The sequence below is a fragment of the Siniperca chuatsi genome, linkage group LG17 (assembly GCF_020085105.1).
Source record: "Siniperca chuatsi isolate FFG_IHB_CAS linkage group LG17, ASM2008510v1, whole genome shotgun sequence".
Classification (NCBI taxonomy): Eukaryota; Metazoa; Chordata; class Actinopteri; order Centrarchiformes; family Sinipercidae; genus Siniperca; species Siniperca chuatsi.
The window spans coordinates 730,359-743,374 of NC_058058.1; the positions used below are offsets into that span (position 1 = coordinate 730,359).

Below are 13,016 nucleotides of genomic sequence, written 5' to 3' on the forward strand. Positions count from 1 at the left end.
AGAGAGAGACACAGAGACAGAGACACAGAGAGACAGAGAGAGAGACAGAGACAGAGACAGAGAGAGAGACAGAGAGACAGAGAGAGAGAGAGACAGAGAGAGAGACACAGAGACACAGAGAGACACAGACAGAGAGAGACAGAGACAGAGAGAGAGAGAGACAGAGAGACACAGAGAGAGAGAGAGAGAGAGAGAGAGAGAGACAGAGAGAGAGAGAGAGAGAGAGACAGACAGACAGAGAGAGACACAGAGACAGAGACACAGAGACACAGAGAGAGAGACAGAGAGAGAGACAGAGAGACAGAGAGAGAGACAGACAGAGAGAGACACAGAGACAGAGACACACAGACACAGAGAGACAGAGACAGAGAGAGAGACACAGAGACAGAGACACAGAGACACAGAGACAGAGAGACAGAGAGAGAGACAGAGAGAGACAGAGAGACACAGACAGAGAGAGAGACAGAGAGACAGAGAGACAGAGAGAGAGACACAGAGACACAGAGAGACACAGACAGAGAGAGAGACAGAGAGACAGAGAGAGAGAGAGAGAGACAGAGAGACAGAGAGACAGAGAGAGACAGAGAGACACAGACAGAGAGAGAGACAGAGAGACAGAGAGAGAGAGAGAGAGAGAGACACAGAGAGACAGAGACAGACAGAGAGAGACAGAGAGAGAGACACAGAGACACAGAGAGACACAGACAGAGAGAGAGAGAGACAGAGAGAGAGACACAGAGAGACACAGACAGAGAGAGAGACAGAGAGACAGAGAGACAGAGAGACAGAGGTGAGATCATTTGTGCTCAGGTGATGAAAATCATTTTCCTGTTTTGTTTCTAACTCTACGTGATGACCTCACGTGAATCCCAGCAGAGCTGCAGCCTGATTGGTCTAATCAGCAGCACACCTGAAAGCACCTGCTGAGGGTCCGCGGGGCCTTTAAGGCCTTTAACCTGTAATATTTCATACGCTGATCGGATGTGATGTGTTGTCATGGTTACCGGCTCTGACGTCAGACTCGACACGTTTGTTTTGTTTGTTCTTTCTGATATTTTTTAGACTCAACATGGCGGCGGCGTCTTCCTGCCGGCGACGAAGGTTTACAGGTGCGCCGCTTTCTTTCATGACGGAGGGATTTAACTGGACCGGATCTGCAGCGTAGCTTAATGCTAATTCAGCTCACGCACATGCAGGAAGTGGATTATATTATTGTTTATTACGTCATTAAACTTCCGTTCATATTTATATGAGCACTTGCATTGTTATCAACCGAATATTTGTCAAACATGAGGAAAAGATTGTAACACAGAGCGACAACTTTGAGCCGGACGGTGACATTTTAGGATTTTCTTAAATCCTCAGAAAAAATAGTGGAGTTTGGTTGGTGGCATCATTTCTTACGTAGCTTGTTTCCCTCTGTCGGAGCCTGATGACAGTGAGACTGCAGCGACCTTTAATGACCTTTAATGACCTTTAATGACCTTTACCCGCTGATTGCAGACAGACTCTCTGTGTGTCTCTGTGTGATTACAGATTTTATGTTTTTACCTTCGTTTGTATCCGTAGTTTTAATTGGACCGTCTTTAATGCCGCCTTCATCTGGCTTCTTCTAATTGAAAACATTATTCTAATTTGACGATCGCACTAATCATCCATAATTACCTCCGTCACCCCCTCGGTGATGTTTAATCATCTTCTCATAACTTTCAGCTGTGTTCAGCTGAGGCGTGGACACATACAGTATTACCATTTTAATATGATAACCTTACAACCGTAATTGTCTATAATTGTTTTCATCGTTTACCACATTCATTAGTTCTGATTTAAACACATTTCACCGTGAATTAGTTTTCATTTCACCATCTTTTACCGACATAACGCAGACCCAGAGGTCCTGCGTGACGACAGACGACTCACCAGCTCTTTGGTCGTGAGTCCGATGAACGGCTCCTCCGGTGCGGACGGCAGCTGGCCGTCGGCCGACCTCTGACCCTGGCAGAGCGATGTCAGCACGGACAGGCAGACGGACAGGTAGACCACGGCACGCACGCTCTCCATCGCCAGAAATATTTTTAAACACCTAAAAAAAAAAAAAAGCAAGAGCAGAAAATTATTGGTTTACAATTTTTCTAACTGTTACTAAAAGCGTCAAAAGTGGAATGAAGTTCAGTCAGACGGACGTGAACTCACGATTAAATGCCACAGAAATGATTTAAGAGCCGACGGGATTATTATACAAATATTCAGTTTCCTTTCTTCTTCTCTGGTGTCAAATTCCAAAGTCTGTTTCTTCTCGTCTTTTTCTTCCGTAGTTGAAGTCTTTTCTGAAGTGTTGTGAGCTCCTACTCTTCCTCTTCTGCTTCTTCCTCCTCCTCTCTTGTGCTCTGCGGTCTGTCCCCCCTCCTGTATTTATACCGGTCTCCTCCTCCTGCTGCCAGCCGCTCGCTCGCGTATTATTCATGCACTCAGCACGTCAGATAGAGCTGCGTGGACGCGTTTTCCTGTGATTGATGATGCGTCTGCGTGGTTAATATTAAACAGCCTGCAGACAGGTGTCGGCGTGCGGAGGTCAAAGGTCAGACTGTGACTCGCAGCTGAAGGTTAGATTAACCTCACAGGAGCAGAGAGACGAACATGCGGAGTGTTCTTCTTTTTTACTGATCACATCTGATGATTTGTTTTATTACTGTGATCACATGATAATAATTTAAAGCTGCTCTCATCATGGACGCATTTGGTCGTTTCACCCTCCTTTCAGTCTTTTGCATCTCTGTTTGGTCGTTTTGTGCCTCAGTGGAACAATTTCGGGTGTCGAAGTTCAACAAAGTTGCTCCTGACGCAGATTTATTGATCCCAGAGCGAATCCACTGATCGTAGAGATTCCTTTGGAACGAAGTGTTTTAAATGCTGTTTGAGTGCTGATTTCCTAAACATGTGGATGTATTTTCATTAAATCTAATTCGAATTTCTATCTTTTGTTGAGATTAGCTGAGCCACGGCAGTATTTCCACACACCACCTGGGTGAGAATCGCTGCATTAGCTGGTGGAAACAGAACGATTCACATTAATATCACACACTGAGATGAAAGCAGAGTGATTCTGCCTGCTGAGGACTGAAGACGTCCAGGTGAGCAGAGGCTTCTGTCTCCACCTGCTGAAGTCTCACATCGCCCGCCTGAGCTGGAGGCAGCGGGTCCGATCCGCCGGGCTGACCTCAGATCAGGTGTTTAATGATGACGCAGGGGGAAAGTGTGCCCTTTTCTTCGTCTGATTTGCATCGCGAGGCGACCGGCAGCTCAGAGAGAGTTCAGGCTCCGCTGCTTTCATCTCAACTCTCATTAACAGCTAAATGTCAAACTGCAGCTGCAGCGTTTCACTGACCGCCGAAGAACAGATCTACAAGAACTCGACCTGATTCTTTTTTTTTTGTTTGTTTGTTTGCATCAAATCTCGGAGACAGAAAAATTACAAATGTGAGAAAACAGGAGACAAATAGAAATGATTTTTATCATCTGCAGAGAAAAAGAGAAATCAGAACATCGTGATGCTGTTGAGATTTAACATTTGACTTTACTTCTGTTCTTAAATCCCTGACCTGGTCTTTGTTTTGAGAGTCTGAATCACTGCAGACGACTGCGCTCCGTATAAACACGGTGAAGATAAATGTCCAGTCGGAGACGTCAGAGAGACAGTCGACAGTCGAGGCTGAAGCTGACATCACGCAGATGCTTATTCAGTTTATTCAGAGAGACCGGAGAAGACGAAGACAGAGGGCGACCTCGTCCTCTTCAGTCTCTGTAACCTTTCGGCGTCGGTGACCTCCAGAAGAAAAACGATCCTCTGTGGAGGAGAAACTGCAGACAGACAGGAGAAGAGCTGTAAACTGACAGTAATGAACACGAGCCTCAGTGATGTATTCAAACGTCAGTCTGGTTTCAGTATTTCAGCTAATAACGGATGACTTGCATGCTGAGCAGAACCAAACAGACTCCAGCTGTGGAGGAAGTATCCAGATCCTTTACTTCAGCAAAAGCAGTATTACCACACTATAAAAATACTGCATAAAATAAATATATATTAAAAAAACCCAACCCTAAATCCATCGCAAAACTGCAGGCCGGTCTCAATTCTACTCTTAATATCCTCCATACAACAACACAGTTTTCACCCAAGTCTCAGACTTCCACTCTAAAGAACTGGACTCAAACCAGTCTGGTTTCAAGAGCGGTCATTCCACTGAAACTGCACTGCAGCCAGAGACAGAGACGCTGCAGTCAGAGACAGAGACGCTGCAGCCAGAGACAGAAACGCTGCAGTCAGAGAGACAGTCAGAGACAGAGCGCTGCAGTCAGAGACAGAAGGCGCTGCAGTCAGAGACAGAGACAGAGACGCTGCAGTCAGAGACAGAAACGCTGCAGTCAGAGACAGAGACGCTGCAGTCAGAGACAGAAGCGCGCTGCAGTGCAGTCAGAGACAGAAACGCTGCAGTCAGAGACAGAAAGCGCTGCAGCCAGAGACAGAGACGCTGCAGTCAGAGACAGAAACGCTGCAGCCAGAGACAGAAACGCTGCAGTCGCTGAGAGAGAAAGCGCTGCAGTCAGAGACAGAAACGCTGCAGTCAGAGACAGAAGCGCTGCAGCCAGAGACAGAAAGCGCTGCAGTCAGAGACAGAAGCGCTGCAGTCAGAGACAGAAACGCTGCAGTCAGAGACAGAGACGCTACAGTCAGAGACAGAGACGCTGCAGCCAGAGACAGAAACGCTGCAGTCAGAGACAGAGACGCTACAGTCAGAGACAGAGACGCTGCAGTCAGAGACAGAGACGCTGCGGCCAGAGACAGAAACGCTGCGGTCAGAGACAGAGACGCTGCAGTCAGAGACAGAAACGCTGCAGTCAGAGACAGACACGCTGCAGTCAGAGACAGAAACGCTGCAGTCAGAGACAGAGACGCTGCAGCCAGAGACAGAGACGTTGCAGTCAGAGACAGAGACGCTGCAGCCAGAGACAGAAACGCTGCTGTCAGAGACAGAAACGCTGCGGTCAGAGACAGAGACGCTGCAGTCAGAGACAGAGACGCTGCAGCCAGAGACAGAGACGTTGCAGTCAGAGACAGAGACGCTGCGGCCAGAGACAGAAACGCTGCAGCCAGAGACAGAGACGTTGCAGTCAGAGACAGAGACGCTGCAGCCAGAGACAGAGACGTTGCAGTCAGAGACAGAGACGCTGCGGCCAGAGACAGAAACGCTGCAGCCAGAGACAGAAACGCTACAGTCAGAGACAGAAACGCTGCAGCCAGAGACAGAGACGTTGCAGTCAGAGACAGAGACGCTGCAGCCAGAGACAGAAACGCTGCAGCCAGAGACAGAGACGCTGCAGTCAGAGACAGAGACGCTGCAGCCAGAGACAGAAACGCTGCAGTCAGAGACAGAGACGCTGCAGTCAGAGACAGAGACGCTGCAGCCAGAGACAGAAACGCTGCGGTCAGAGACAGAGACGCTGCAGTCAGAGACAGAGACGCTGCAGCCAGAGACAGAAACGCTGCAGCCAGAGACAGAGACGCTGCAGTCAGAGACAGAGACGCTGCGGCCAGAGACAGAAACGCTGCTGTCAGAGACAGAAACGCTGCAGTCAGAGACAGAAACGCTGCAGTCAGAGACAGAGACGCTGCAGTCAGAGACAGAGACGCTGCAGTCAGAGACAGAAACGCTGCAGCCAGAGACAGAAACGCTGCAGAGTCAGACGCTGAGAGAGAGAAACGCTGCAGTCAGAGACAGAAACGCTGCAGCCAGAGACAGAAACGCTGCAGTCAGAGACAGAGACGCTACAGTCAGAGACAGAGACGCTGCAGCCAGAGACAGAGACGCTGCAGCCAGAGACAGAAACGCTGCAGTCAGAGACAGAAACGCTGCAGTCAGAGACAGAAACGCTGCAGTCAGAGACAGAAACGCTGCAGCCAGAGACAGAGACGCTGCAGCCAGAGACAGAAACGCTGCAGTCAGAGACAGAGACGCTGCAGTCAGAGACAGAAACGCTGCAGCCAGAGACAGAAACGCTGCAGTCAGAGACAGACACGCTGCAGCCAGAGACAGAGACGCTGCAGTCAGAGACAGAGACGCTGCAGCCAGAGACAGAAACGCTGCTGTCAGAGACAGAAACGCTGCGGTCAGAGACAGAGACGCTGCAGTCAGAGACAGAGACGCTGCAGCCAGAGACAGAGACGCTGCGGTCAGAGACAGAGACGCTGCGGCCAGAGACAGAAACGCTGCAGCCAGAGACAGAGACGCTGCAGTCAGAGACAGAGACGCTGCAGCCAGAGACAGAGAGCGCTGCAGTCAGAGACAGAGACGCTGCGGCCAGAGACAGAAACGCTGCAGCCAGAGACAGAAGCGCTGCAGTCAGAGACAGAAACGCTGCAGCCAGAGACAGAGACGCTGCAGTCAGAGACAGAGACGCTGCGGCCAGAGACAGAAACGCTGCAGCCAGAGACAGAGAGCGCTGCAGTCAGAGACAGAGACGCTGCAGCCAGAGACAGAAACGCTGCGGTCAGAGACAGAGCGCTGCAGTCAGAGACAGAGACGCTGCGGCCAGAGACAGAAACGCTGCGGTCAGAGACAGAGACGCTGCTGTCAGAGACAGAAGCGTTGCAGTCAGAGACAGAGACGCTGCAGTCAGAGACAGAGCGCTGCAGCCAGAGACAGAACGCTGAGCAGGTCAGAGACAGAGACTGCGCTGCGGCCAGAGACAGAAACGCTGCAGTCAGAGACAGAAGCGTTGCAGTCAGAGACAGAGACGCTGCAGCCAGAGACAGAAAGCGCTGCAGCCAGAGACAGAGAGCGCTGCAGCCAGAGACAGAGACGCTGCAGCCAGAGACAGAAACGCTGCAGCCAGAGACAGAGACAGCGCTGCTGTCAGAGACAGAGACGCTGCTGTCAGAGACAGAAACGCTGCAGTCAGAGACAGAGACGCTGCAGTCAGAGACAGAAACGCTGCGGTCAGAGACAGAAACGCTGCAGTCAGAGACAGAGACGCTGCAGTCAAAGACAGAAACACTGCAGTCAAAGACAGAAACGCTGCAGCCAGAGACAGAGACGCTGCTGTCAGAGACAGAAACGCTGCAGTCAGAGACAGAAACGCTGCAGCCAGAGACAGAAACGCTGCAGCCAGAGACAGAAACGTGCAGTCTGATTTGAGTCCTACCTCACAGAGAGATCATTCAAAGTGGCCTGGCAAGGAGACGAGTCCCCTTGTGTTCTGAATATACACCAGCTCTGCTCACAGGGTTTTCCTTACCACTGCTACGCTGATGACACCCTGCTCTATCTGTCCTTCCAGATAACCTTTGGTTTCAGTGCTGATCTCATAATGGATGATGAAACCTTCCACCTTCATCTCCGCCCACTCTGAGTCCGGTTCTGCTCGAGGTTTCTGCCTCTTAAAGGAAGTTTTTCCTTGCCACTGTTGCCAAATGCTTGCTCATGGTGGGATTTGTTGTGCAATGAGATAACTTCTGTTATGAATTGGCGCCATATAAATAGAACTGAATTGAATTGAATCTCAATCTCTCTAAGACTGAACTTCTGGTGATCCCATCCAGTCTGCTATTGATCTGGACATCAGATGTGTGATGATGTGTCTCTGTGTGATGATGTGTCTCTGTGTGATGTTGTGTCTCTGTGTGATGTTGTGTCTCTGTGTGATGATGTGTCTCTGTGTGATGTTGTGTCTCTGTGTGATGTTGTGTCTCTGTGTGATGATGTGTCTCTGTGTGATGATGTGTCTCTGTGTGATGTTGTGTCTCTGTGTGTCCCTGTGTGATGTTGTGTCTCTGTGTGATGTTGTGTCCCTGTGTGATGTTGTGTCTCTGTGTGTCTCTGTGTGATGTTGTGTCTCTGTGTGTCTCTGTGTGATGTTGTGTCCCTGTGTGATGTTGTGTCCCTGTGTGATGTTGTGTCTCTGTGTGTCTCTGTGTGATGTTGTGTCCCTGTGTGATGTTGTGTCCCTGTGTGATGTTGTGTCTCTGTGTGTCCCTGTGTGATGTTGTGTCCCTGTGTGATGTTGTGTCCCTGTGTGATGTTGTGTCTCTGTGTGATGTTGTGTCCCTGTGTGATGTTGTGTCCCTGTGTGATGTTGTGTCCCTGTGTGATGTTGTGTCTCTGTGTGTCTCTGTGTGATGTTGTGTCTCTGTGTGTCCCTGTGTAATGTTGTGTCCCTGTGTGATGTTGTGTCTCTGTGTGTCTCTGTGTGATGATGTGTCTCTGTGTGATGATGTGTCTCTGTGTGTCTCTGTGTGTCTCTGTTGTGTCTCTGTGTGTCTCTGTTGTCTGTGTGTCTCTGTTGTGTCTCTGTGTGTCTCTGTGTCTCTGTGTGATGTTGTGTCTCTGTGTGTCTCTGTGTGATGATGTGTCTCTGTGTGATGATGTGTCTCTGTTGTGTCTCTGTGTGTCTCTGTGTGTCTCTGTTGTGTCTCTGTGTGTCTCTGTTGTGTCTCTGTGTGTCTCTGTGTGTCTCTGTTGTGTCTCTGTTGTGTCTCTGTGTGTCTCTGTGTGATGTTGTGTCTCTGTGTGATGTTGTGTCTCTGTGTGTCTCTGTGTGTCTCTGTGTGATGATGTGTCTCTGTGTGTCTCTGTGTGATGATGTGTCTCTGTGTGTCTCTGTGTGATGTTGTGTCTCTGTGTGTCTCTGTGTGATGATGTGTCTCTGTGTGTCTCTGTGTGATGTTGTGTCTCTGTGTGTCTCTGTGTGATGATGTGTCTCTGTGTGTCTCTGTGTGATGTTGTGTCTCTGTGTTATCTGCTGACAGCAGAGAGTTTCACTGAAGGTCAAAGACTGAAGCTACGACCAGCTCAAACACATTTAACACATCAAACACACCTTCCACCCTGTGTGTGTGTGTGTGTGTGTGTGTGTGTGTGTGTGTGTGTGTGTGTCATCGGTTTCATATTGTGGCTGTAATGAACGCTGCAGGCTGTAGGGGGCGCACAGAGTGAGGGCAACACAGACTAACACAAGTTGCACATGTCCTGTCCTTCAGTTAACTCCGTGGGCGACGCTGTAACCTACATTCAGTCCACACTGTTTAAATACAGGCTGCACTTTCAAAGCACACGACTGGTCCAACACGGTGACATGGATCAAACAAATCCTCTTAGATCATTTAAGAACAGTACAGAATGGCAATAATAAGGAGGGGTGCTCTGATCAACAGAAGCAAACGCTCGAAACAAGTCAGTACGGGTCACACCGCAGGAGCAGAAGCAGCGGCTGCGCTCAAGATCGGAGCTCACAAACTGTTAACCTGCTTTCATTGAATGCAAACATTCTCGGGCTAAAACAGTGTGTTAAAGCGACACTGCACGGCAGCAGCTTTGAATAAACACTTAGCCTACCTCGCTGCAGGCGTCCCTTTACTGAGAATTAACGCCCACCCTTGGACCAATCAGAATTGAGTGTTCAGACAGGGCCCGAGCCGTTGTCCAATCCCATTATAACACACACACACACACACACGCGTGTTCGCCACACAACCGATAAACAACATGATGCACACCGACCACAGTCAGATCACAGCGGGTCTGGCGCGGTACGAAGAGCGAGCTGCTCAGGAAAGAGCCCGCAGGAATGGCTTTTGGGGAGAAAGTTAATCAAATATTCGATCTTATACATCTTCAGTGTTTTGGAAAAGGTTCAGACCCACTGTGGAACATTTAGGGGGCGCTGTTGGCAGAAATGGAACATAACATTCACAAGTATGTTTTCATTAGCGTAGAATCAGCCCTTTATTTCTCCTTTATACATCCATGGGAGCGGGTCCTCCTCCCACGCCATGTTTCTACAGTAGCCCAGAACGGACAAACCGGACACCGCTCCACCACCGGCCTCCGTAGTTTCTCCTACACGCTTGGAAGGGGAGGGCGAGGCGAGCGGCGTTCAGTTGGTTGCAATCTGCAACTTCACCACTAGATGCCACTAAATCCTCCACCCTGGACCAGTCAGTCAAGTTAAGCCATGACTTTATTATATGTATTTTTAACTTGTGAAGTTGTTTGCGAATCAATACTTTTAATTATGTATCAGTACATGTTTATCATATTTAATGTTTATTATAATAAGCTCATTTGGACATTCGCCCCCGGGCTGCCAGCACCGATCAGTGTGTCCAGTGTCCAAAATAAATATGTTTGCATGTATGAGAGAGCAGTCTGTCTCTTCGGGGTCAGGACAAGATTTCCTGATTCCCTTTGCTCTCTGCTGCTGCGCTTCATGTATCAGGATCTTTGCGGAGAAGCAGTTCAGTGCAGATTAAAGACTAAAGCAGAAAGAAAAAGACACATTTTCAGATTCGTCCTCGCTGCTGTCGACATGTCCTGGCTCCTCTCTGTGAATAAAAACCGCCATGCGGTGGTGAAGCAGCTGGTCGGTCTCGGTCGGTTGTTTTCTGGTTTCTGTCGCGGTGTCGTGCAGATTCCTCCTGGACTGAAATAAACGTGGAGCCCCGAGGTGTCCGTCACTTCCTCCTCTCGGTTCTCGTCAACACTCGCCGCGAGCTGGTGACACTGACGGAGTCGTCTTCGATAACAGACATCTCCGATCACGATCAAAACTCTGTCCCACGCTGACACCGGCGCCAGAAATAAACCGGTAACATCTGAACCCTGCGGGCTTCCTGCAGACTCCGTGAGGGGGAATACACAGATTCCAAACACCTGTCAACATCTACAACTCCTCAGTGCTTTAATACAGTGAGAGCAGGTGGTCTGTCTGCCAGGTGAATGCATGATGTATTAACACATATTTGTATTGATACACAATATGTGATTATTAATGACAATAAAGAATATGAAAAATAAATACTAACATCCTGTATTACAGTTTTTTACAACCGCTGTGACAGTTTTTTCAGTACATTTAACAAGTTTCCTAAACTCTTAACGCGTTAGCACAACATCCGTCTTTGTAGGCTGAACACTTAACAGTTAACACCGATTTAAAACGCTTGAACTTCTTTTACACACGAGCTCGACCAAACCAAACAACTTTACACTTTCCAGTCAGATTAACAGATGACACCGTGTTCTGAACGTAGCTTCTACAGGCTGAAGTCAAAGCGAACAGCTGCAAACACAAATATATTCCCTGTGTTTTATCCCACTGCTAATGAGAAACAGCTGATTGCAGTTATGCAAATATATAAATCGCAGCTGATCACTGCCGGGGCGGATAAGGCACGCCAACAGATTCTTCCCATGATGCCTTGCAGAAGGTATCAGGTGTGATGCAGAAGAGCGGGCAGATCAGAAGATTACTTTGCTTTTTTTATTATAATCCGGTTCTTTTTCTGTTTTATATCTTACAGTAATGTCCTTTTGCAAATAAAGTCTTCACTGCAGCAGTTCTGTCTGTATTTATTTATTTTACATAAACTACATTTTATAAAGCCACTCTGAGATGGTCGTTCATTTTTTGTATTGAATCTCTGCAGCAAGAGAAACTAAACGCCTGCATTTACTAAACCCAACGAAACAACGATGTCGAGGCTTCAGAAGAAACTCAATCTGTGATCAATAACAGCTGTCTGCTGTATCAGGGCAGACCTGACTCACAACACTGCAGTTTCTGTCGTTTCAGCTGCTGATAGTGTTTCTCTGTCACTGTGTTACGACTAAATGTTCCTGTTGGAAGAGAACATGTGTTACTGTTCTGAATAATTATTTGATTGTAAAACATGTCTGCAGTGTTTTGTTAGACGCAGTGTATAATGTGTTAGTTTATTATTGTATTTTGAAAATCAGTTTTGGGGGTTTAGTTTACAGTGTGTGATTCTGAGCATGAAATTAACCATTTTGCCAGTTGTGTGTTTTAGGTGTGTCGGTGCGTTAAGAGTTTAGGAAAATTGTTAAATGTATCGAAAAAAAACTGTCGCAGCGATTATAAAAACTGTAATGTGTGCGCAGACTGAAGAAGAGAAGCTACTGAAATGAAATGTGCTTTTTATTTCAGGTCGCTGCAGAGAGATCATAAGCAGTAATAAACCTTCTCTCCGGTGGACCTTTTGTTTTTACAGTAATGGCTTCCGCTCTGGCAAACCAATCACAGCCGGTCGGTGTAAAACGCATCACTACCGGCGGCCGGCGCAGGAGTGTCGCCACAGACAGCAGACTGAAGAGCTCCGTACACTGCGGGTCCAGACAGACTCACCGGGCGGTGACATTAACTCGTTCGGCCCGAATGTAACGGACGTCATTAATGTGTAAAAGCTTTAAGTGCAGTTTGAGGTACTTTCCATTTTATGTTACTTTCTACTTCTACTTTAATACATTTACTTTAATACATTTACTTTACAGATTCGGATTTTATGATGTATTACCACAGATGACCCTCCACCCAGCAGTACAAGCTGCACCTTCACCAGCTGGACACACTAATGCATGCAGTAATATAATATATATGACTCTGCATAAGGAGTACTTTTACTTTTGGTACTTTGAAGTAAAGATGTGAGCGCTTCTTCCAGCACCTGATGGTGAAAAACGTCTGCGTTACAGCGTTTGGACATTTTTCTATTAAAGGCACTACTTAATATTCACTGCACTGCTGTTCTGCCCGGTCCAGTTCATTACTGTACACATCCATCAGTATACGTCTGTTCATAGTAACGCCATCTGTATGTAATGTGCAGAGCACCACTTGTAAATGTTTTCATAATACTGCTCTCTCCTGCACACACTATATATCCTGCTCTGCTTCTTGCACTTCTGGTTGGACCTGAACTGCGTTTCGTTGCCTTGAACTCGTGCACGTGTAACAACAATAAAGTTGACTCTAATCTAAAGAGAGACGTTACCTCTTGCTCATGCAGAGCCAACAGGAAGTCTTTCCTGCCTCCAGAGAGTTCAGGTTTCACAAGGTGAAATGTTTTGTCCTGCAGCATCTTCTGTCTTCAGTACTGAAGGGAAGCACAGCGAGTTACACCAACACATTCAAAACATATCTGACAAAAACTAAATAAAGTGCGT

At 47.8% G+C, this 13,016-nt stretch overlaps 1 protein-coding gene across 3 annotated transcripts in view; it reads right to left on the minus strand.

The window, feature by feature from the left end:
• cart4 (cocaine- and amphetamine-regulated transcript 4) overlaps positions 1 to 12,956 on the minus strand; it is a 19,389-nt gene extending 6,433 nt beyond the window's left edge. Inside the window, exons 1-2 of one of the 3 annotated variants that reach the window (XM_044172157.1) lie at positions 12,845 to 12,956; positions 1,921 to 2,083 (exon numbers count right to left, since the gene is read on the minus strand). In XM_044172157.1, the coding sequence (XP_044028092.1) occupies positions 1,921 to 2,083; positions 12,845 to 12,855 (174 nt within the window). In that variant the 5' untranslated portion in view covers positions 12,856 to 12,956. Of the gene's footprint in view, positions 1 to 1,920; positions 2,084 to 2,193; positions 3,137 to 12,844 lie in introns of those variants that run through there. The other 2 variants (XM_044172156.1, XM_044172155.1) reach the window with 2 other exon arrangements.
• Between the last annotated feature and the right edge of the window lie 60 nt (positions 12,957 to 13,016).